The sequence below is a fragment of the Cetorhinus maximus genome, chromosome 7 (genome assembly GCF_964194155.1).
Source record: "Cetorhinus maximus chromosome 7, sCetMax3.hap1.1, whole genome shotgun sequence".
Lineage (NCBI taxonomy): Eukaryota > Metazoa > Chordata > Chondrichthyes > Lamniformes > Cetorhinidae > Cetorhinus > Cetorhinus maximus.
In genome coordinates, this window is record NC_135885.1 from 81631311 (window position 1) to 81657016 (window position 25706).

Genomic DNA, 25706 nt, shown 5'->3' on the forward strand with positions numbered 1-25706 from the left:
GAAAATCTAAGTGGAAAACACCAACTGTATTTCCTTTGTCTATCCCATCAACAATGACTTCAAAATCTCAGTAGGTTAAACATCATCCACTATTTCTGAACTCATACAGAGTGGCTTATAAACCAATATTTGGTTTTTCAGGTGGTTTATTCATTGGAGCTCACCATCTTTTGAAGATTACAGCATGAATACTAATAAATATTTCAGGTTTTATCCAATCTGTCTTTCGCATTCAGACAAAGTACAAGAAAATAAGCTATTTATCATCTCAATCCTTAAAGTCCTCTTTGTATTGAAATAAAGACATACTTTTCCACAATCTCAAAACACAAATAGTTGGTCCATCTCAGGCTTCTCTACCTTCTACAATCTATAGGCTTTTAAAACTCAAGTTAAGCATCACCTAACCACTGCTTCTTGACTTACCTCATCTTCTCTTATACATTTAACTGGTCTCAGACAATTAGCCTTGGTTTCAGCTAGGAGTGAATGTTTCTTTCTAAAAAGGAAGCTAGGAGAATAGCAATTCAAAATAATCTTCAGATATCTGAATAAACCCAATCTACAAAAAGTGGCAATGCAACATTAAGCATTCCAAACCACTCATTCATAGTGCGACACTTAGAACAAACCAGGGATTGAGCTTGGCACTCGATCTTTTTGGCCCAGTACCTGATCTAAACCAAGGCAACACTGGGACACAATTAGCCTCTTATCCCTAAATTGACGCAGGGGGTGGTAAAAATGAAAGATCAAACATTGCATTCCGTTCCTGATTGCAATCCTGCAACTTCTATTTAAAGTCCAAGTGTGAAAACTAGCCAGGGACAAGACTGGACACTCAGTTGTAATGCTGTTCACAGTCAAATTTCCTGATGTTTCACTGCTCTGACAAAAGGACAGATAATTTAGTACAATTCTTGGGAATGATAACCCAGAATCAAATCAATTCTTTCAGGAAAGGAAAACATGACAAAACAGTTTTTTTAAAAGTTATATGAAAACAGAAAACATTTGATTAATTTAATATTAAGATAACAAGCACTTACGAGATGCCCTCTTCATCGGCAGGTTTTCGTAGGTGTAAACCTGTTAATTCAGGTTCTTGCTCTTCATCTGATACACCTTCAGAATTATGAGCCACTTCTATTAGAGGTTTCATAACGTCCATGTCTGTAACGCCAATACAATACATAAATGAATGTTTGTATTTTCACTATTGCAGTACATTTTCTAACTAATCTGGATTCACACATTCCACAGGTAAAAAAATGCAAGAAGATTGGAGGAGAACATTTCAGCCCATATTGCTTTTCCCCTCAAATTTGCGTGTCAACTTTTCCATACTATGGCAGGGCATTGGAACTCAATTCAAAAAGAAAATTAACCAATGCTGGAAATGCTCAGCAGGTCAGGCAGCATCTGTAGAGAAAAACAGGGTTAACGCTTCTGGTTGATGACTTTTCATCAGGCTTTCTTTCATGGGTTGGGCACAAAAGCAAAAAAAGTCAATGACGCTTTTGTCAGTAAAAATGTTGTTACTCTGAAATCCATAAAAACAAAAATATTAAAGATAATCACAGACATAATTTTCTAAAAGAAATCAAGTATTTCTAGGTGTGCTACCTTTTTTAAAAAAAGGATATACCGTAATAAAATTGGCAATGCCTCCTTAACAGCAATAATTGCAAATTTATATACACAGTATAAAATACAAGATCATGCAGGGGTTTTGAAAGCCGTGCTAAAAACTTTGCAAAGTTGCTCAATAATCTGTGGGAAAGATTGTTGAATTATGAATACAGAAAAAAAGTTGATCATTCGGTCTAAGACTACTCTGCCCTGATTGTTATTCACGGTATCCTTTTATTGAAACCACTGTACCAGAAAAGGAGCTGGAAGGAGGGACTGGCAAATGACAGGAATCAAAATACATTTACACAGCACGTTCAGCGAATAGTCAAGCATGACCAACTGAAAGAGAGTTTCCAGGAAATATGGCAAACGAAATTCATGGCCAAAACTACAATCCCGATAAAAGCAAGGCAATTTCACCAACCAAATGTGGAGTGGAAGACACATCACAATTTTCTGGAGAAGTAATCTGCATGTAATCAGGTCTCCAGCCCACCACAGTACTGAACAGCTCAAAGTCAAAAGTGACATCCTATGGGAATGTGACAAAGGTAATCTATCCCCACTCATCCTTCTCAAAACGTCTGCAGCCTTTGACACAGTTGACCAGCCTAGGCCAATGCCACTCCTCTGTTGTCCAGCTGAGTGCAACTGCACTCACCTAGTTCCATTCCTATCTATCCAGTCATAGCCAGAGAATAGTCTGCAATGGGTTCTCTTTCCACTTCCACACCCACACCTATACCTCTTGCATCTCCCAAACATCTAACCATAATCCTCTCCTATTTCTCACCCACATGCATTCCTTCTGCAACATCATCCAAAAACAAATCACATTTACATTGATAACTCCAACCTATACCACACCGCCACTTCTCTCAACCATTCCAGTGTCACTAAATTGTCAGGCCACTTGTCTGACTTTCAGTATGGGATGAGCAGAAATTTCCTCTGTCAAAGTACAGTAGTCATTGTTTTCAGTACCCACCACAAACTCCATTCCCTAGGCACTTATTGCATCCCTCTCCCTGGCAACTCAGACTGAATCAGACTGTTTGCAATCTGGTGTCATATTTTAGCTAAAAATTAGCTGATATAATCATATACCCGCATCATCATTAAGAACGCTTATGCTCACCTCTGAAACATCACCCAACTCTGCCATGTCTTAGCCCACATGCTGCTGAAACTCTCACCCCATACCTTGTCACCTCAAGATGACAGTTCCAATGCACTCCTAGTCAGCCTCCCATCTTTCACCCGCCATAAGCTTAAGCGCATCCAAAACTCTGCTGCCCATATCCTAACTAGAACCAAATCCTATTCCCATATCAGCCCTGTTCATTGATTTGCATCTATTTCCTGTTAAACAATGTCTCAGTTTTTAAATTCTCACCCTTATTTTCAAATCCCTCCACAGCCTTGCTTATCCCTATGTGACCCTGTAACCTCCTTCAGCCTGACAATCCCAACATATCTGCGGTCTTCCAATTCTGGCCTCAAGTATCTCCAATTTTAATCTTTTCTCCTTTGACAGCATGCCTTCGGTTACCAAAGCCATCATTTCTGGAATTTTCTCCCGAAAACTCTCCACCTCTCTTTTCTTCTTTCAGTGATCCTTAAAACTTACCTCAAACCAAGATTTTGGTTATCTGCCTTAATATCTGTTTGAATGGTTCAGTGTTAAATTTTGTTTGATAACACACCCGTGAAGCATTTTGGCATTTTTAACTATGGAAAGGTGCTATATAATTGCAAGTGTTGTTGCTGTGGGGTGGATAGTGACATAAAAAATGTGTGTAAAATCAATCCTAGTCACAGAGAGCACTGCAGTCTCCAGCCGTGACTGACGGGGCATTAACCAATCATCACCATTCAGGTCAGGAATAGTGGTGTCACTATTTGCAGCCAGCTTTTTAATTCCAATTTCCTGCATTTTCTCTAAATAGCTTACTATCTGATTAAGTACTTACTGTCTCTTTAATTGGCTTAACTAACAATACATCTATGGTTTTCTGGGGCAATGCATTCCTGAGTCTCTCAACTTTTTGTTTTTAAAAAACTTTAACTGGATCACTTCTAAGTAGCATAGGTTAAATTTCAAGATTACTTCACCGTGTTCTGTATTACCTTCCTAGAAAGGAGTAATTCCCTAATGCTATCAAATCCATTCAGTATTTTAAACATCTTAATCTGATCGCTCATTATCATCAACTCCAGGGGAAATAAACAAACACAACAGGCTGCTTTGGGAGCTATCTAAACTCGTAATAAGGTAAACTGTAGCTGGAAAAACACTTTGCTACCGGAAGAGTGGTTCGCCAAAGGCTGCAGGTCAGTATGAAGTGTTAGGAAACCAGGCAAAGTAACAGAGCGGAAAAGACAATTGGATTAATAACTCAAGGCACTTTCTTAAGGGGAGCACAGGCAGAAATAGATTTAAAAACTGAATGCCTAAGAAGTTAAGTGCGCAATGGAAAGAAACGAAAGTCAAATAGAAAAATGAAATGCAAGACAAAGGAGGTCACCTAAATAATGTGAGGAAGTCAAAAGTATGAAACACCAGAGGGAAATCAAAATTAAAAGGAGGTACCAGGAATGGGAAAATCAAAAATGGAGCACCAGAATTAAAACACAAGGGGGAGTGGGAGAAATTAACTAGAAAGTGAAATAGCAAAAGTGGAGACCATGAAGTGCATTTGCTGTGGGATGCTCACAAATGAACAAGGAAAATACAAAAATGAAAAGGATGTAAAAAAAACTGTTAGTCAACCAGCTTGAGGTAAAAATTCCGACTTTAGGACAAAGGTACAGGAATTTACGTGGGGAGACTGAAGCATGGAGATTTGGGAGGGCAATTCAGTATTGTGCACAGTGTGCAAGACTTGTCAGTGTGTGATGAAATGTTGAAAATTCTGTGAAGTTGACAAAGAGTTTATACTAGCAAATAGATACAAGCCACTGTACAAAAATGCATACAAGATCCCAGAAATTAAAAAAAAGTTTTGAGGAAACCAGGGAGTTCTGGCCTGGCCAAAGATACAGTTTGCAGGTAATGAAATAAGTATAGTTATAGGCAATTTTTACTCAGGAAAGTTGTCAAGTCACGTGCATCATCAAGTGAGGTGAGAGTGATTGCCCTTAACATCAAGGCCGCATTTGACCGAGTATGGCATCAAGGAGCCCTAGCAAAACTGAAGTCAATGGGAATCAGGGGGCAAACTCTTCCCTGGTTGGAGACACACACAGAACACCAGAAGATGGTTGTGGTTGTTGGAGGTGAGTCATCTCAGCTCCAGGACATCACTGTAGTAGTTCCTCAGGGTAGTGTCTTCGACCCAACCATCTTCAGCTGTTTCATCAATAACCTTCCTTCCATCATAAGGTCAGAAGTGGGGATGTAAATGTTTAATTCACTCATCAAAATGGCTATTATTGATGAGTGAATTAAACATTTACATCCATTGTTGCACCTCTTTTAGAAGTGGGGCTAGAAATAACTGTGCCCTCCTTCTGTCCCAGTCGTAACACCTGGGAGATTGAGATTGATCTTCTGGGAAATAATCATAAAATGAAATACTTTGGACAAACAACAATATCAACTTGTATTTATGTAGTGCCTCTAACATAGTAAAATGTCCAAAGACGCTCCACAGGAGCATTATGAAATAAAACTTGACACGGGACCATATAATGAGATACTAGGATAGACGACCAAAAGCTTGGTTAAAGAATTAGGTTGTAAGGAATGTCTTAAACGAAGAAAGTGAGGCAGAGAGGTTTAGGGAGGGAATTCCATAGCTTAGGGCTGTGGTGGTGAGCCGATGGAAGGATTTGGAAAGCCAGCTGAGAACTTTTTTTTAAATAATTTTTAAAAATTCATTCATGGGATGTGTGGGCTTCGCTGGCTGGGCCAGCATTTATTGCCCATTTGGATATATTTCCACCCTGCCCTACATCATACAAGTGTAATTTAAATTATTTTTTATCGCTCCCTCATATTTCTACTAAGTTTGAATGAAACCGGTCTATCCTCGGTCTATTGCTCGACTTTCAGCATCCACAGTATTTTGCTTTCGTACCACTCGCATGACGTTACTGTGTGTACAAATTCCACATTGGCCGAAAGAAGTGTGGCTACAATTCAAAAGTAACACTATGAAACACTTTGGACGTCCTAATTAAGTGAAAAATGGTATATGAATGCATGTTTGCCAAACAAACAACAAGCCAAGTTTGGAACTTTCTTCCGGAAACAGCAATTGATGCTAGATCAATTGTAATTTTAAAACTGAGATTAATAGATTTTGCCAGCCAAAAGTTATTGAAGAATATGAGGCAAAGGCAGGAAAATGGAGTTAGGTCGCAGATCAGCAATGATCTCACTTAATGGCGAATAGGGGTCAAATGGCTCAATTTTGTTTCTATTTTATGATCTAAATAAGTTTAGAAAAAAGTTTATACAATCAAGAAAGGTTGTTGAAAGTTTCTACAACTAAGATACCTACAACCTTAAATAGAATTGTCACAGGATGAGGAGCTAGTTAAATATCAGTTTGCTCCACAAGAAAACCAGGATAAATCATCTTAATTAAGTTCTTAAGTTTACTTTACTATTGTTATATGTTGCTTGTTGCAATTTAAAGCATACAAACTTATCTAACACTTTTTTATTTCAATCCATTGTTTCCTCTTTTGCTTATCCTATAGATGTTGGCCATTGGTTCTTAGAGCCAACATTGGTGCAAATCAATCTGCAACACTGCACGCATTAGTTCAATTCCTTACAAACAGACAAGCCAAACTATTTAACCACACATTCTAATCAATATGCCGACTGGCAAGACATTCTTATTAGTCCTGGCCAGAATCTCACACATCATGACAAAGAAACACTGATCAAGGCAGTATTCATTTCTAAAAGATATGCCTGATGTAGTCAAACATTTCTATTTTATGTATGAAATGTTCTAAATTCAACAAGGCAAATTAACTCACAACCACCGAAATTTTCAAACGTTCCCAAGTACATTGAGTACATGGCAAAAGATAACATTAACCACAGATCCTCCAGTCAAAATACAAAACGTTCACACATGTCAAACTACAACCACAGCTTATTTATAAATAGCAATTTATTTTTCGTTCTGCTTTCCTGGGAGTTATTTCTCCTACTATCCAATTGGCTGACAGGAGCAGTTTCTACGTGCTGTGAATGAGCCACACCGGTTGTTTTGATGCTTTGGCATCATGAATTCTGCAATATTCTGAGTAGGAAAGCAGCAGTCCAGCCCCCTCCCAGGAGCTCCCATTGCACAGTTACCTATTTCCTCCCCAGGCTCCATTTCAGCGCTGCGCCACGTCACACGCCGTCTCCTCCCAAAGCCGCTTTCTTTGCTTCAAAACAAGCCTGAACAACAAAACAGAAAAGACGGGCACTTACAAATAGTGGCCGGGTGTCATTTCAATACATGGAAATAAAAAATTAAAAACAAACGACAGGCAGTCGCCCAAAGTGAAGCACCAAAGGTTACCCTCCCACTTCCCAAAAACATTAACCCTGGAGGGGGAGGCAAATTCAAAAACATGCTCATGGAGCAGCAGACGCCGGGTTTCCCTGGCCCCGGTCTCCGCTCTGCTGCCCACTGTACCAGTCAGCACTTTTATTTGCAGCATTAATGACAAACCTGCCGGCAGGAGGACAGACATCGCGAACACATAAAGAGAACCTGGGCCCGTCCACCCGCCACTGCTCTGAGAGACCGGGCATGCGCGGTGTGCCCTCACTGGCCGAGCATGCGCAATGACGGCTGGCATCTTTGTAGTTTTTGCTGAGGGTCTAAGTTGTTCTCTGCTTGAATTCTCATTAAATATTCAAATCACTCCATTTCTGACAGAGAATACATTTTCCAAGCAGGTGGAAAAATTCCTTAATTTTAATTTCCTGATTGACTCGTATGATTTGCTGCCTAGGCAATTCAGGCAGCAACTAATCTGATTAATTTAAATTCCTTTCCATGGACCTTTGGAGTAACTCTTTAGAGTCAAAATGGACCTTTGGAGTATTTTTACAGTAGTTTTATAGCTTTAATTGGTGCAATTGTCGAGAAACATATTAGTAATAACTAACAATTATAATATATTACTGGATAAGTTTAAGGAAATTTCATCATATGAATCTTCTGAGTGAACAACATCATACATCAACTATGTGCAGCATAGCCATTAAAGCTTCGCACAACAAGAGAAAACAATAAAAGGTGTGGGACCAATTTCACTGAAAGAACTATTAAAAATACAGGATGCCACAAGGCCTGCAATTGTTTGACAGCAACCTGGAATATACCATAATTTTCTCATTGTGGAGTTGCCCACTGACTTCTTGTTTCTGTAAATTTTTCCTTTGTCTTGTCACTTCGCTTCATCTCAGAAGTTCTCATGTTCTGTTATCGAGGATACCCTATCTTAAATTTTGTAAAATTTAGAGTGATGATGGGAAGCAATATATACTGATTTAGAGATGAGGAAGAGCTTGTCAAATTTAAAAGTAAACATTTGGGATATGAGGTGCCTTATTTGAGAGTGGTGGAAGAGAGAAATCAGGCACTGCACAACTATTAGTCTAATATTAGTTATGGGGAAGGTATTAGAATCAGTCATGAGGGACAAAATGACAGAACACTTGGACAAATCTGAGCTGATCAGAGAGAGTAAGGATGGATCGGAGAAGGGTAAATTTTGTCTGACATATCTAGATGCACAATAGGTTGGAGAGAAGACTAGCATCAATTAGTTATTTTCTCACATTTTTCATTGCTCTCAAACTTGAAGGAGAAAACCTGTTGAGTTTTGGGAGTCCAAACTGTTTGTGTGCTTATCCAATGTTTGTACCTGAAGAAGTAACATCTAACAAATATGTTCCTAAAAAAAGTTCTAAAAGCAGTTGGTTTCCTAAAAAAAGAACTTCCTGTACAGAAAACCTGTTGAGTTTTTGGGTGCTATGTGTGTTTATCTAATGTTTGTACCCAAAGCCGTTATATTTAACAAATACATTTATAGAAAAACATGTTCAAAAAACATTTTACTTTCCTGAAAAAACTTGCTGTTGCCTTATGTGAATGTTTATTTTCTTGGTTGTTATTTTAAGAAAAAGGTAAATGTTCCCTTGTGTGAATTCATTGACTGTCTTTATTTGACAGTTCCTATAATTATATTTTGTGTTTGTAGAATTACAAATGTTTGAAAAAAAAGTAGGTGGCAGGATTGGACTATAGATTTCAATTAATTTTAAAATTAACTTCATACATTTACTGTTAGTCAGTCTTTTTCCCCCAAGTTCAGTCATTTTATAACTAATAAATGAAAGTATTGACTCAACTCCTGGGATGAATTTCATAGGCTCACAACACTGTGTAAAGAAGTTTCTCCTACAGTTCTAAATTTCTTCTATTTAGTCTTGTATTTATGGCCCCTTGTTTTGGACTCCTCCAATAATGAAAACTATCTACTTCCTATCAATCCTGTCCCATCCTTTCATAATTTTAAACACTTCCATCATATTGACCAAGATTTTGCAGTAATAGTGACAGTGAAACCATCAGCATTCGAAGTCATTACTCCACCACCATCATTATTCCACTGAAATTGACAGCAGCTTTTGGAATCTGCAACTGCTGGTCATCTCCTTGTGTGGCTTAGTGTCGCATTTTGCTTTATAATGTTTTTGTGAAGCACAATAGGACACTATATTAGATTAAAAGCACTACGTAAATACAGAGTCTTTATAATGTCCTTACACAACTTTAATAAATTTGAATGTTCACATGAAGTTTCTGCCATTGATTCTCTGCTTCTCCAGAGGGTGATGATGATGAAGCAGACCTCCCGCCATACTACAATCATGGAAATCAATAGAACTGAAGAGAAGTTCCATTCATATGTTGTTAGCTTTGAAAAAGTTACACCTTGTTGAATAGTGTAACTGGGTTTGGTGAACTAACTTTATAATTACTATTAAACATGTTTACTGGCCCTGAAAAGCTAATTTTATAATTATAACGATTTATTTTGTAACCTGAAAATTTAAAGTGAAGAATTTTAAGTGTTTTTAATTTTCTGGTTTGCTGTGTGTGTGTGTGTGTGTGTGTGTGTGTATGCTTCAATGTGATTGGCTGCTTACCTGCTTGTTGACACCACTGCTGCTGCATGTCAAGACATTCCCTTGATTTGCTGTCAGACTTAAACTGTCATCAGGAAAGGGGAAAATCAGAACCCAGAAATCACTAGATCTTTGTGGTCAGCTTTTTCTGACCTTGCTTCACTGCTTACCACAAAATCCAGGCCACTGTCATATGGCCAGTTTTGTCTTATCAAAAAGTTACACGCAAACAATGTCATATGAAGATACGAACAAGGAACAGGAGTAGGCCATTCAGCCCCTCAAGCCTACTCTGCCATTTAATAAGATCATGACTGATCTGATAGTAACCTGAAATCTGCATCCCACCTACCCCCGATAACCTATCACCCCCTTGTTTACCAAGAATCTATCCACCACTGCTTTAAAAATATTCAAAGACTCTGCTTCCACCATCTTATCAGGAAGAGAGTTCCAAAGACCCACGACCCTCTGAGAGAAAAAAAAATTGCCTCATCTCTGTTTTAAATAGGTGACCCCTGGTTCTAGATTCTTCCACAAGTGAAAACATCCTCTTCATATCCACCCTATCAAGACCCCTCAGGATCTTATATGTTTCGATCAAGTTGCCTCTTACTCTTCTAAACTCCAGTGGATACAAGCCTAGTCTGTCCAACCTTTCCTCATAAGGCAACCCACCCTTTCCAGGTATTAGTCTGGTAGACCTTCTCTGAACTGCTTCCAACATATTTACATCCATCCTTAAATAAGGTGCCCAATACTGGGCACAGTACTCCAGATGTGGTCTCACTAGTGCCCTGTACAACCGTCACTTTTGTACTCCATTATTGGAGCAACAAATGCCAGCAGGACTTCACCAAAGAATGTAAAACTTGCTACCACATGGAGTAGTTGAGGAAAATACTGTAAATGCCTTTAAGAAGTAGTAAGATAAGTATATGAGAGAGAAAGGAATAGATGAATATGCTGACAGGGTGAGAGAGGATGGGAGGAGGTTCATGTATTAAGAATGAGAAAAGGAGGATGTTACCTCAACCTGTTTTTGTGGCTGCACGCTTTGTGCCATTCAAGTGTCCCACAGTGGACACTTCATTAATATATTCATGTCAAGTTCCCACAGTGCAACTGAGTGCCCGATTTAATTTATGGACACGCATGTGATCTCCCAGGGCTCCGGAATCCGAGTGGTGAAAGGGAGGGAAGAGCTGTCAGACTCACAAAGTGAGTGCCTTTTCCAGAAATCCTGTGGGGTTGAAGATCAGAAATGCTCCCCAAACCTCTTCGACTCACCCGGTCTTTGCTAATCGCAGCCTCACTCCTCCCCTCTGTAATCACTGACTTGCCTAGTCATCCCCTCTACATCCAACACCTTCACAAATCCTGATAGCTTCTCTCTTTCCTACAGCCAATCCCACTACCCTCACAAGCTACAATCTCAAACCTGTGACCATCTGCCTTCTCTCCGCCTCCTGACAATGGGCTGCCTCACCAGCTTGCCCCGAATGCTGACCTCCGCATGCTGAGATTACAAAAGGCGAACATGCCCCACTCTGCTTCAAACCTTCCCTCCCCTCTCTTCCCCCCACCAATTACTTGGGGCTACCCCCATGGTATCTGGTTGTGGCATCCAGCTGCTGGTTTACCTGTACAGCAGCTGGTCAGGCTGTTCATTTGACTGGCTGCCAGGAGGGGTAAGGAAGAAAAAAGTGACAGAGATCATGCTGTTAAGTTCAGAAGGACGTCTGTATCCTCAGCCTTGATGAGTTCTTTGGTCATTTCCAGCCTGCCAGTCCCCTCCCAGTCTCCCTGTAAATATCAGGTCAAAGTATTCCAAAGAGTAATGACAAATGACAAGTTAATCTGCTTTTTATGATGTTGGCTTAAGAGATATTACAGGCAGAAATGGGGAGAAGTCTCTGTTCTTGTCCAAATAATACAATAGGATCTTTATCATCTATTGAACAACTACAAGAGGCAGGTTTGGCAACACCACATTTTAATGCTGCATTGAACTGTCGTCTTAGATTATGTGCTCAAATCCTAGACTTGGATTTGAATCCATAAATTTCTACTTCAGTAAGACTACTATCAACTGAGCCAGCCTGCCTACTCCTGAGTCAAAATAGTTCTCCTGTATTAAGGTAATATCAAAGTCTTTTTATTACCAGCTGTCAGAAGCGTCAGACTCTATTTGGCAACGTTGTTTAGTTTCATTTCTTTGGCTCGCCACAGGGTTGGTTTCAAGTGTGTACATTAGCGTATTACTAAAACAGATCAATACCAATACGCTCTCAAAGTGTAGTTTTTTTAAATGTGTAGTACACCTCAAAGAAACTTTATTGATTATGATCCGCTGTTCTGCTTAATGAAAGTTTACCTTCAAGGTGAATTACAATCTTTTATTTTTATAAAATAAGTAAGCTGTGAATGCATTAATTCCATTAATGTATCAACTGCTCATGAAAACCCACTTCTGCTCTATTTTTGCTATCTTTAGGGGGCTCCTTATCAAAATGTGGAAGGTTCCTTGCTGTTCTTACTCCAGGACCATGAAATAAATGTCAGTTCTGAACGGGGTTTAGAATTGTGCGTGCAAAACCCAGAAGTCAAGTGAGCACATTGGATTCTCCAAATTCAGTTTGATTGAGGTAATAAATTTTGACTTCGAGTTTCATGTCTCCAAGGTGTGCAGTGGGAATGGTGCATACCCATTGGAGTCAGAAGGTATTTAGGATGATTGCACAGAGGACAAAGGTAGCACTCAAATTTAATAATGCTTCCCCTGGAATTACTGCTGGGTGCGACCGGAGGAGGAGGGACATACTTTTATCCAGCAACAGAAGCAAGAAACCTGCTGCCCTCATCAAGAAGGTCTAGTTTGAGGAGGTGAGCAGCAAGCTCATTATGCCCTTGTCTTGGACGCAATGGAGGAAGGGGTTTAATAACCGAACCAGGTCTGGAAAAGTTAGTACATCTGTTTATTCACTTGTTTCCTTGAGTTTAGTCCACTCCCTTTAGTTTTGTCTTGCCAACCTTACTCCATCACATCACTCCTCACACCCACTTCAGTTTCAGCAGCCTCAAGGCCTTCACTTTCTATGCATTTCCTCACTTCCCTATGTATCCATCCACTGCTGCTGAATAATACAGTTAGAAAAAGGGAGATTTAAGTGCCCGCGCCACATATTATCGGGCACGATGATGTTGGGTCGCATCCCTGATGTCATCATGCCAGTTCCGAATAATACAGCTGGCGGATGGGGCTAAAAATCGGGAGCCTGCCAGCATTATTCAAAAGTCAAATGTGGGTATTTAAATTCATTAGTCAGACAATTGACTGTGAGCAATAAAACGCTTTCAGGGTGTGTTTTGATCCACATGGATTTCCTGTATTTTATTAGACAGCTTGTTAGAGCAGGTTTAAAGGCCTCAGCTGTGCCCTGAGTTTCAGCTTGGCAGCTCAGAGTTCTGTGTCTGCGGGAAATGCTTCATGCAAGAAAGAGAGTTTGCATTTCTAACTTACCTTATTTAGAAGCCTTATTCCTCCTGCAGGGAGGTCCATTTAGTCCTTGACCATCATCACCTTGGCCTTCAAACTAGGCCAAACATGAGGATTGTGGTCTCTTTGCGAGGAGGAGGAGGAGGAGGAGGAGAGTGAGAGGAGCAGGGCACTGTTTCAAGTATAAGGACAGCTGTCAGTGAGAGCCTTTATTGAACTGGCTAGACATGGCTCCCTACAGGCAGAGTGTGCATGACAGAGTCACATGAATATGGCAAGCCAGGTGGTCATGTAGTACACACAGTAAGATTGTATTTCCAGAACCCAAACATTTCCCCTTTCATATTGAACAAAAGATACAAACATCCCCATTTTGCCTAGCAGACACATCTGCATGCATGATTCTGTATGACGGTGCATTACCCACATTACCCACTATACACCCATTGTTCTCATGAATTAACATCTGTATGTTCTACTAGTCAGTCTCTGCACAAGCATTGCACACAGTTTTTAAACTGTGTAGGCCTCTTAATATAAGGCATGCGCATTGAAATTGGCTGTCCCTTTGGGTAATGTTCCTTGTCTGGAGAGTGCCGTTCCCATGGTCCTTGTTGCCTTGGTGACCGATGTTGTTCCATTTCAGTTGCTGGGGACTCGTGGAGCTCTGGGATTGATGGTAGTTCTGTACTCAGTACAGCTGGTAAGATCTCTTCTCTCTGACCAGCCGCTTTCTGTGAAGGAACAGCTTTATGCTGTGATGGAACATCTTCACTACTTGTTCAGATATGCCTGCAGTTGCGCCAGTATATTTGGTTGGTCACTTCTGGACAATTGAGGTGACAATTTCTCTACGCATGTGCCAAGTTTCCACTTGGGCTGATTCCTGTTGAGATCGTTGAAGGTTTACACCCTGAGTGGCTCTCCAATGCTTCAGCTCTGATAATGTTTTGGCAATCTCTCCATGATTTCACCTTGATCTTTTCATTCATGCCTGTTACTTCTACTGGTTTCAGTAGCTTTTTTGCTGTTGGAAGAGTTGTTTGCATGCGGTGTCACATTAGTCTCTGGACAGGACTACTTTCCATGCCTTATATCGGTGTGTTTCTCCATTCAAGGATTGCCTTGTATATGCCTGTGCTGGATTTGCTCGATTTCTTGACAAGTCTTTTGGCAATTTTCACTGCCGCCTCAGCATTTCCATTTGACTGGGGATAGTGTGGAGACGATGTGTAATGTTGAATTTCCCAATGCTTTGTGAATCGACTGAATTCTTCCGCATGAACTGAGGGCCATTGTCACTTATCATTATGTCTGGAATGCATTACAAACTGAAGTGGGCTTTCAGGCATTCTACTATTTCTCTTGTCATCATTGAGGTCAGCTAGTCTAATTCCCAGTAGTCACAATGGTAGTCTGCAATGACAAGATAATCACTTCCTGCCAAAGTGAGAAGGTCTACTCCCATCTGGGATGTCATGCATCATCAAGAGCTCTCTAGCTTGTTTAGCTTGGTACTTGTTACACACACCGCACTGGCTAATATGGTCTTTAATTTCATTGCTATATTTGGGCACTAAAGCACTTCTCTTGACTTTCTCAAAGTCAATTCTATTCCTTGGTGGCTTTCATGGAAGCGCTTCAGTATCTCTCCTCTCATCTCCTTCGGGATGATGACTCTTGTCATCTTGGGCTGTCCATTCATCTCAGTATGCCCAATATTCTCTTGTTATCACAGATGTGTCCTTGATGTTCTCAGGCCATCCTTTCATCACTACTTCTTGTAGCTTTTGTAGAATTGCATCTTATTGGGTAGATCGCTTGATTTGAGCAAGGTGCTTGTCTGTCAGATTCAACGTCTCTGCTGGGTTAATGGCTTCCAGATCATGTCTAGCTGCTGGTTCACGTTGAAGATGTTCCATTCTGTTGTACCTCCTCAACTTTCTTCATGGGGAGCGCTGCTCTCGACAGCATGTCTGCAATGTATGTCTGTTTTCCTTGCTTGTATGTCACGTCCAGGTGATATCTTTGTAAATGGAATAACATTCTTTGCAGTTGCATTGCAGCAGATAGTAGTGGAGCAGATTGAAGGGCTTGTGGTCGAACTCCACTTTTACTTTGTCTCTCCCAAGCAGGTACTGATGAAAATGCTCACAGGCAAAAGCAATAGCCAGGCATTCTTTCTCAATCTGAGCATAGTGTCGTTCCGTTTGCATTACTGCCCTGGATGCAAATGTGACTGGTTGTCCTTGCTGCATCAGAGTTGCTCCCAGACCCGTCTCGCTGGCATCTCGCTGCAAGGTGACTTCATCGTTGACATTACTTCAACACTGGCATTGTCGTCACTAGTTGCTTGCTTTTAGAGAACACTGCTTCTTGTTCTGTTCCCCAATACCACAGCACCTCCTTGGCAATGAGCTTGCATAATGGTCCACATTCTGCTGACAAATTAGGCAAAAATTGCACTGTTTTCACATCTGTTGGTCACTGCATCGCTGCTACAGCTCTCACCTTGTCAGGATCTGGGCAAAGACCTTTTGCTGTCAATACATGATCTATGTACTTGACTTCAGGCATCTTCAGTTGCAATTTTTTCTTATTGAGCTTCGGATTCATCTGGCGAGCTCTCTCCAGCAGTCATACTAAATTCTGATCATGGTCCGTTTCGGCTTCTTCCATTGTGTTTCCACATCCATAGGCTAGCAGATTATCCACAATGTCTTCCTCTCTGCAAAGGCCACTGACTATCTCATGCTGTCTGCTGTGATACTCTTCTGGGGCTATGGAAATGCCAAACGGCAAGCCCAAACATGTGTATTTCCCGAACGGTCTGCAGAATGTCATTAAAATGCTGCTGCCCTCATCCAGCTTCGCATGCCAGTAACCATCCCTCACATCTCAGGTAGTGAATATCTTTGCCTTGGCAAGTTGCAGCAAAATTCCTTTGATGGTTAGCATGGGGTAGTGCTTTATTTAGACACTTTGGGTCTAAGCATACTCGCAGCTTTTCAGGTTGTTTCACTGCGACCATGCTGCTAATCCAGTCTGTCGGAGTTGTCACTTTTTGATTACTCCTGTCTTTTCCAGCTCTTCAATCTTGTCTTTTAGGCTTGGGCTGGAATTTTCCAGCCCTGCTGGCATTGTGCATCATGGCAGGTGTGGGGGGACAATATGGCAAGAAGGCCAAAAATCAGTTTCACGCTGGCATGAAGACCATAAGACATAGGAGCAGAAATTAGGCCATTTGGCCCATGGAGTCTGCTCCACCATTCAATCATGGCTGATAAGTTTCTCAACCCCATTCTCCCGCCTTCTCCCTGTAACCTTTGATCTCCTTACCAATCAAGAACCTATCTATCTCGGTCTTAAATACACTCAATGACCTGGCCTCCACAGCCTTCTGTGGCAATGAATTCCATAAATTCACCACTCTCTGGCTAAAGAAGTTTCTCCTCATCTCTGTTCTAAAAGGTCTTCCCTTTACTCTGAGGTTGTGCCCTCGGGTCTTAGTCTCTCCTACTAATGGAAACATCTTTCCCATGTCCACTCTATCCAGCCCTTTCAGTATTCTGTAAGTTTCAATCAGATCCCCCCCTCATCCTTCTAAACTCCATCGAGTATAGACCCAGAGTCCTCAAACGTTCCTCATATGTTAAGCCTTTCATTCCTGGGATCGTTCTCGTGAACCTCCTCTGGACCCTCTCCAGGGCCAGCACATCCTTCCTGAGATACGGGACCCAAAATTGCTCACAATATTCTAAATGTGGTCTGACCAGAGCCTTATAAAGCCTCAGCAGCACATCCCTGCTTTTATATTCTAGTCCTCTCGAAATAAATGCCAACATTGCATTTGCCTTCCTAACTACTGACTCAACCTGCAAGTTAACCTTAAGAGAATCCTGGACTAGGACTCCCAAATCCCTTTGCACTCCAGATTTCTGAATTCTCTCCCCATTTAGAAAATAGTCTGTGCCTCTATTCTTCCTACCAAAGTGCATGACCTCACACTTCCCCACGTTGTATTCCACCTGCCACTTCTTTGCCCATTCTCCTAACCTGTCCAAATACTTCTGCAGCCTCCCTGCCTCCTCAATACTACCTGTACCTCCACCTGTCTTTGTATCATCTGCAAACTTAGCCAGGATGCCCTCAGTTCCTTCATCTAGATCATTAATGTATAAAGTGAAAAGTTGTGGTCCCAACACTGACCCCTAGTGGAGCTCCACTAGTCACCGGCCGCCATTCTGAGAAGGACCCCCTTATCCCCACTCTCTGCCTCCTGCCAGACAGCCAATCTTCTATCCATGCTAGTACCTTGCCTCTAACACCATGGGCTCTTATCTTACTGAGCAGCCTCCTGTGCGGCACCTTGTCAAAGGCCTTCTGGAAGTCCAAGTAGATAACATCCATTGGCTCTCCTTTGTCTAACCTACTCGTTACCTCCTCAAAGAATTCTAACAGATTTGTCAGGCATGACCTCCCCTTGATGAAACCATGCTGACTTTGCCCTATTTTACCATGCACTTCCAAGTATTCTGAAATCTCATCCTTAATAATGGACTCTAAAATCTTACCAACGACCGAGGTCAGGCTAATCGGCCTGTAATTTCCCGTCTTTTGCCTCACTCCCTTCTTAAACAGGGGGGTTACATTAGCGATTTTCCAGTCCTCTGGTACCCTCCCTGACTCCAGTGATTCCTGAAAGATTACCACTAACACCTCCACTATCTCTTCAGCTATCTCCTTCAGAACTCTGGGGTGTAATCCATCTGGTCCAGGTGATTTATCCACCTTCAGACCTTTCAGTTTTCCTAGCACCTTCTCCTTGGTAATAGCCACCATACTCACCTCTGCCCCCCCGACTCTCTTGAACTTTGGGGATGTTACTCGTGTCTTCCACTGTGAAGACTGACGGAAAGTACCTATTCAGTTCCTCCGCCATTTCTTTGTTCCCCACTACTACTTGTCCAGCGTCATTTTCCAGTGGCCCAATGTCCACTTTTGCCTCTCTCTTACCTTTTATATATCCAAAAAAACTCTTGCAATATTCTTTTATATTACTGGCTAGTTTACCCTCATATTTAATCCTCTCCCTCCTTATTTCTTTTTTAGTTGTCCTCTGTTGGTCTTTGTAGGCTTCCCAATCCCCTGGTTTCCCACTGCTCTTCGCCACGTTGTATGCTTTCTCTTTAGCTTTTATGCTGTCCCTGACTTCCCTTGTCAGCCATGGTTGCCTCGTCCTCCCTTTAGTATGCTTCTTCTTCCTAGGGATGAATTTTTGCTGTGTCTCCCAAATTACTCCCAGAAACTCCTGCCATTGCTGTTCCACTGTCTTTCCTGCTAGGCTCATCTCCCAGTCAATTCTGGCCAGCTCCTCCCTCATGCCTCTGTAGTTGCCTTTATTCAACTATAATACCGTTAAATCTGATTCCAGCTTTTTCTTCTCAAATTGCAGGGTAAATTCTATCATATTATGGTCACTTCCTCCTAAGGGTTCCTTCACCTTAAGCTCCCTTATCAAATCTGCCTCATTACACATCACTAAATCTAGAATTGCCTGTTCCCTAGTGGGCTCCACCACAAGCTGCTCCAAAAAGCCATCTTGTAGACATTCCACAAATTCCTTTTTTTGGGATTCACTACCAACCTGATTTTCCCAGTCTACCCACATATTGAAATCCCCCATGATCACTGTAACCTTGCCTTTCTTACACGCCTTTTCTATCTCCTGATGTATCTTGTGCCCCCACAGCAGAGTCATCCAATGGTGTCTGCCATGGCAGAAAGCCAAACCCGCTGGAGGCTGGCGTGAACCCACATAATTGAGGATTTTTCAGTATGCCAATATATTTTATTCGGACATCATTTCAGTTCCAATCTAAAGCCATAGGTCCTATTAATAAATTTAAAAGGGTGCTTTTATCTCAGTTTCGAAATATCTTGCCAGATCCCAGTAAAGGTAATTTGTAGGAATTGACAGGAGGGAGAAGATTAGTGTTGTTCTGGAGACAGACTCTGGTATCTTCGGGCTTCAGGCTTGGATTTTGTGAATTAGTTTTCAATTATTGATCACCATGCGTTCTTCAAAGGGTGAAATTGTAGTATCTCTCAAATAAAGTTCCTGTAGAAAGGCCTCTGACCTGTGACAGGACAAGATGAGGTTTTATGATATGTATATATATTAGGATTTTATTGGCTTTATTGCTGGAATACAGAGGCTTTGAAAAATAATTCTACAGCAAGATGCAATATAAATTCATATTTCTGGCAGTTTTACAATAAATAAGAAAATTGCTGCAGCAAGAGAACATTAATACCCTCCCAACAGCACCATCTCTAAACATCAGAATTTGCTAGAGAGATCTTGCTAAGGAATAACATGATTAAGCAGAATTTACCTAACAGTGCAAATGATGATGACAATATATATCTGACCTGGTTTTTTCTCTTTACCATGAGGTGTAGGTTTTTACTTATGTTTTGCATTCCATCCAACATTAAATCTTACTTATAACTGATTCTAATACAGCAACCATCACAGTTAGAAAATATTCTCACATTCCCACATGGCTATATAACTTAGCCAAATAGTAACAGTAAGTTCACAATTTCAGAGATGGCATATTTGGAAACTTTCCACTTTCTTAACAGATAACTGTACAAAATTTGAAATACAGTTTTAAAACATTGCTTAAATAAACAACAATTATGCTTGTACAAATGTGCAGTAAGCTTTTTATTTTTAATAACTTAATCTTATCCAATTTTGTTCCTTCTAAGTCTCCTATCTTCTCCAGTTGAAATGATCTCATCCATCAGTCGACAAACTCTATTAGTCAATGGATTTAGCATTCTCTCCCTTACTTTTCAAGCTCAAAGCAAACTGCAGGCTAAACTCCTTCTCTTGAGGCTGACCTAGCAAAAGCTCAAGATTGCACTGATTTGCTTGCTACTGGGCAAAGCACAGACAAAGGGATAGGATTAATTTGCATCAAAGATTAATTCTCCCCATCAATTGGCTTGATTCACCCACTTATATTTTGGCTTTTTCAGATTAAGTTCCCTCTTCCAGCCATAGAAATAAATTGACTCTCAGCATATCTGATTGCTTAGCTGGTTAAATCAGTGAACACTTCTGTCATATCAATCAGGAAGTTCACAAATTTAATCTCTGGTTTAAGCCATTGTAAATATGGTCAATTTTCCCTTCTATTAGGGAAGGAAAAAGTCACTCTGTTTAGTGACATAGAAGTAAGTGAGCGTTAATTTACAGCTGTCATGTCTGATTCATTAATTTACATTTAACCCATTTAACCAAATGCATTAAAGCAAATTTGCTCATGAACATGGTAGGCCCTTGGCCATCAACAATGGCCTGGTTTAGAAAGAAAATCATATTTACTGACTATAAATCACAAATCTTAATCATTGGGCTTTGTGCATTCATCAGTTCTGAAGGGGCAGAAATTAGACTGTGTAGCATCCATTTTTAGGCAAGAGGGGTGGTTTCCTAATGCTCAAAAATGGAATCTGAGATGCATCCATGGAAGTACACACATAGAATGTGTGGCAGCCCCTTAAAGAGGCAAGTATCTCTTTATATGTGCTCAAGCAATCATCTAATGAATGCCCTCTACCTGTATATCTTGACCTTCATGTATACAATTAACAGTTCTGTCCCCTTTCTTATATATAGGAATTATATTAGCTAGCCTTCCCCTTCTTAAACATAAGAATCACATCAGTTATCCTCTAGTCTTCAAGTATTAGCCCCTTTTCTAACAAATTATTAGGTATGTGTAGTAATGCCTCTATGATCACTTCTCAAGATTCTTTTAAAATATCTGGAATCAATCCATCCAGACCTCAGGCTTTATCCTCTTTGAGTTTGGCTAATTTTTTCAATACATCCCTTTTTTATTTTAAATACAATTAATACAGTTAAGTGCATAACAGCACTCGCAAGGGGTAGGCCCCAGGACGACATTATGGTAAAGGCATTTGTGTGCATGCATATGCATGCCCAACAACCACTGGCAGGATGCAGGCAGGCAGATTATGCTGTCAATCTGTATAAAACTCTGATCTGATATCAACTTTGCCAATTTTGAACAACATACTCCAGCTGTCTTAACTTTCTATAGCTGATCTCAATATTAAACGAACTACAGGAGCTCCCACCAGCACTATTTAAAGGAGTCATATACTTCCTATAGGCAGTTGCAGGAATATTTTTTCTGGCTGCTGCAATTATGTGCATTTTTGGAGCATTCCTGTTCTTGGCTAAAGTTTGAAAAGTGGTCTGGCTGATGGTGAAGTAATTCTTGTTGATTTAAAAGCTTGTGCTACAACAAGCTGCTTTCAGAGATAGGTGACCTGGTAACTGAGCGTGACTAGGAGAATGAAGGGAAGTTATGCAGAGCAGGGCAAACTGCTAGAAGAGGGAGCAAGAAGCCACATCCACCAAGGATATTCAGGGAATGGCTCTCTTACCACAGATTCAGCAAGAATCAATGTATGAGATGCCTTTGCTTCAATAAACAGGTCAAGACTGAAATTTGCCAAGTACTGCAGCCACAATTGCCATCTCAAAGCAGGGTAAGGACAGCATTGCCTGTGACTGCCAATGTGATTGTGGCTCTTAACTTTTGTGCATCTGGTTCCTCTCAGGCTGTTACTGGATACATAATCAAGATCTCACAGTTTGTAGTACACTTCTGCATAAGAGAAATTGCTGAGGCTTTCTAAGCACAGAGAGACAGTTTAATTTAATTGCCTCTGGAAGCTACCCACAGGAGTTACAAGAGCAAAAGAATCCTCCTCTCATCATCATGGAATCTCACATTCAATTGTAAGGACATTATAATCAGGAAACAGAGACTCATGGATTGAATCTCATTATGCCTGCAGAGCTGTTAACAGACTCATCTCACATCTGGGACTGTCCAGATCCATTTCAAAAAGGGATCATAGAGGGGACAATATACATCATTTGCATCTTGATAAGTTTACTCCTCTAGCGGATACAGAGTGTCTGCTGAGGCAATGGCTTCCCAACACAAGAACCTCAATATGGATGGTAACTCTTTCAAAAGCTAATGGCTCGGACATTATCAGTCCTGAAATCAAAGCCAGTTTCAGACAGTAGATAAACATCCCTTTAGAAATCATTGCAGAGAAAGAAGGTCATATGACTTGAGTGACTATTTTAAAATCTCTATATTCTTTTGAGAACTGAGAAATCCTCAGTCTGCTGTTTAACATCCAACTGGAGAACACCAAGAAGCAGAACTCCAGGCTGAACAACAGCCTGCTGTTTGAAGCCTGCCTATGCTGGAAGATTTCCAACCATTGCCTGCAGAACTGACCCAGTGTCCGTGTACCAACATCATTTTGCGGTATCAGTATCAAGTGTAAAGAGAACTCTACACCTCTGGCCTTCAGCCAGCTGAACTCAAGCTCATACGTGAAAGAGCTCCTCATTGGACTCTGACTCTGGACTCTGATAAATAATTTCTGTTATTCTTGTACTGTTACTATTCCGAGTTGTAAAACTTTCTTTTTTCTACTCCCACCACCCCCTTACTCTGTATGCATGTAGTGGAGTGGGATGTTGCAAACATTCCTCCCCTGGGTTTTGAATGTGAAGAAACTAACCCTCTGAGTTAATCATAATGTGAGTTTGCTGAGCTATTAGTAAAATGGATCACACAAACTGGGGGTTTGGGAAAACACACCATAGCTTGCTTTAAAAATAATTAAAGACACCTTCTGCTTACGGACAGTTGATAAGAGGAAAGAAGTTTGGTTTGTTTGTCTCCCCTGTCCATAACACAAGCAAAGCAAAAATATGGGTTTGCATTGATTGCAGGCTTCCCTGTGGTAAAGGGTACCATTGACTGCATGCACATTACCTTGTATGCACCTCACGTGAACACTGCAATTTTCATGAACCCAAAATAATTTGACTCTCAATCTGAAGCTGTTGTGTGACCACAGGTTGTATATCATGCTGATGAATGCCTATTAGCTTGGCAACAGTTACAATTTCCTCATACTGCAATGCTCTTCTGGATCACCTGCATTTGACCTGCTGGCTACAAGGTGATGAGGGTGTCAGCTAACAATATGGCTCATGATTCTAGTCCAGAATCCATGCACACATGCACAGTAGGCCTATAATGAGAGCCATGCTGTTACAAGGAATATTACAGAGCACACCATTGGAATGCTTCAAGCAATATTTCTGCTGCCTGAATTGGGCAGGAGGAGCCCTGCAGTACCCAGCTGAACTGGTATCAAAATTTGTGGTGGTATGCTGCACGCTGCATAAGTTGGCCAATATGAGGGAACAGCACTTGGCATCACCAACCAAGCAGAAGCAAAAAGCTTCATTGCACAAAAAGCAGGACAAGTCCAACCCGGCCAATTACTGCCCCATCAGTCTACTCTCTATTATCAGCAAAATGATGGAAGGTGTGGTCAACAGTGCTGCCAAGTGGTACTTATACAGCGATATCCTCCTCGCTGATACTCAGTTTAGGTTCTGCCAGGGCCACTCAGCACCTTACTTCATTACAGTCTTGGTCCAAACATGGACAAAAGAGCTGAACTCAAGAAGTGAGGTGAGAGTGACTGCCATTGACATCAAGGCCGCATTTGACCAAGTGTGGCATCAAGGAGCCCTAGCCAAACTGAAGTCAATGGGAATTGGGGGAAAACTCTCCATCGGCTGGAGTCATACCTACTACAAAGGAGATGATTGTAGTTGTTGGAGGTCAATCATCTCAACCCCGGGACATCGCTGCAGGAATTCCTCAGGGTAGTGTCCTCGGCCCAACCATCTTCAGCTTCTTCATCAATGACCGTCCTTCCATCATAACATCAGAAGTGGGGATGTTCGCTGGTGATTGCACAATGTTCAGCACCATTCGTGACTCCTCAGATACTGAAGCAGTCTGTGTCCATATGCAGTAGGGCCTGGACAATATTCAGGCTTAGGCTGGTAAGTGACAAGTAACAGTCATGCCACACAAGTGCCAGGCCAATGATCATCTCCAACAAGAGAGAATTTAACCATTGCCCCTTGACATTCAAAGGCATTATCATTGCTGAATCACCCACTATCAACATCCTGGGGGTTACCATTGACCAGAAACTTAACTGAACCAGCCATATAAATACTGTGGCGACAAGAGCAGGTCAGAGGCTAGGAATCCTATGGCGAGTAACTCACCTCCTGACTTCCTGAAGCCTGTCCACTATCTACAAGGTTCAAGCCAGGAATGCGATGGAAAGCTCTCCATGGAGTGCAGATCCGAGAAGATTCAAGAAGCTTGGCACCATCCAGGACAAATAAGGCCGTTTGATTAGCAACCCATTCCCCACCTTCAACATTCATTCTCTCCACCACCGGCACACTGTGACAGCAGTGTGTACCATCTACATGATGCACTGCAGCAACTCACTAAAGTTCCTTTGACAGTGCCTTCCAAACCCATGGACAAGGGCAACAAATGCATGGGAATGCCACCACATTCAAGTTTCCCTTCAAGCCACACACCATCCTGACTTGGAGCTATATCACTGTTCCTTCATTGTCGCTGGGTGAAATTCCTGGAATTCCCTTCCTAACAGCACTGTGAGGGTGGAGGGGAATTGGTGTATCTACACCAGATGGACTGCAGTGGTTCAACAAGGCAGCTCACCACCACCTTCTCAACAACAATTAGGGATAGGCAATAAATACTGGCCTAGCCAGTGATGCCCACATCCTATGAGTAAAAAAAATCCTTTTTCCAACAACACTGAAATAAGAGCCACCAGAAAATGCATATTTTAATCCAATTTGTTAAATTCAGTTTGACAAAATACACAAAAAAATAAACTAGCCATCCGTATGAATTATTTTGGTGCCTGTCTCTCCTTCTGCTCCAACATGTTGCTTCCGCAGTGGCCATTGCTGACCTTCAATTGAGTTGACCATAGAAGGCCTTGGAGGGCAAACCTGATCTCATCTGGGCCTAGCAGGCCTGACTCCAGACTGCAACAGTCTGGGGCGATGCCTTGGCAATCATACTGATCTGTTGGAAAAGAAATTGATGGACTGCTGTGATGCACTGGAAGCCTTTTTAACCAGTGGCATCCATGATAGCTACAGCATGCGCTTTCATTGCAGTACTCAGAGCTTTGATGAAAGCCTTTGGTGATGCAATGGAAGCTGTGTATCAAGCATGCATCATGGTGGATTTCACAGGTGACCAACTATTCCATGTTGTAAAGGATGGATCCTAAACTCTGCACAAATGCCTGTGCCAAATTAGTGCTGGACTCCTCCATGTTGCTTGACATTTAGCTCAGGCTTTGTGTACCGGTTATGGCATAGCAGCATCAGATGAGGACTTCAGATAAGAA

At 41.3% G+C, this 25706-nt stretch overlaps 1 protein-coding gene across 4 annotated transcripts in view; it reads right to left on the reverse strand.

The window, feature by feature from the left end:
• The window catches only part of LOC144682896 (neutral amino acid uniporter 4-like), a 314358-nt gene extending 306928 nt beyond the window's left edge, over positions 1–7430 (reverse strand). For 3 of the 4 annotated variants that reach the window (XM_078545761.1, XM_078545762.1, XM_078545764.1), the window contains exons 1-3: positions 7323–7430; positions 6959–7045; positions 1050–1173 (exon numbers count right to left, since the gene is read on the reverse strand). In XM_078545761.1, coding sequence (XP_078401887.1) covers positions 1050–1173; positions 6959–6980 — 146 coding nt within the window. In that variant the 5' untranslated portion in view covers positions 6981–7045; positions 7323–7430. Of the gene's footprint in view, positions 1–1049; positions 1176–6958; positions 7046–7322 lie in introns of those variants that run through there. The other variant, XM_078545763.1, reaches the window with a different exon arrangement.
• Between the last annotated feature and the right edge of the window lie 18276 nt (positions 7431–25706).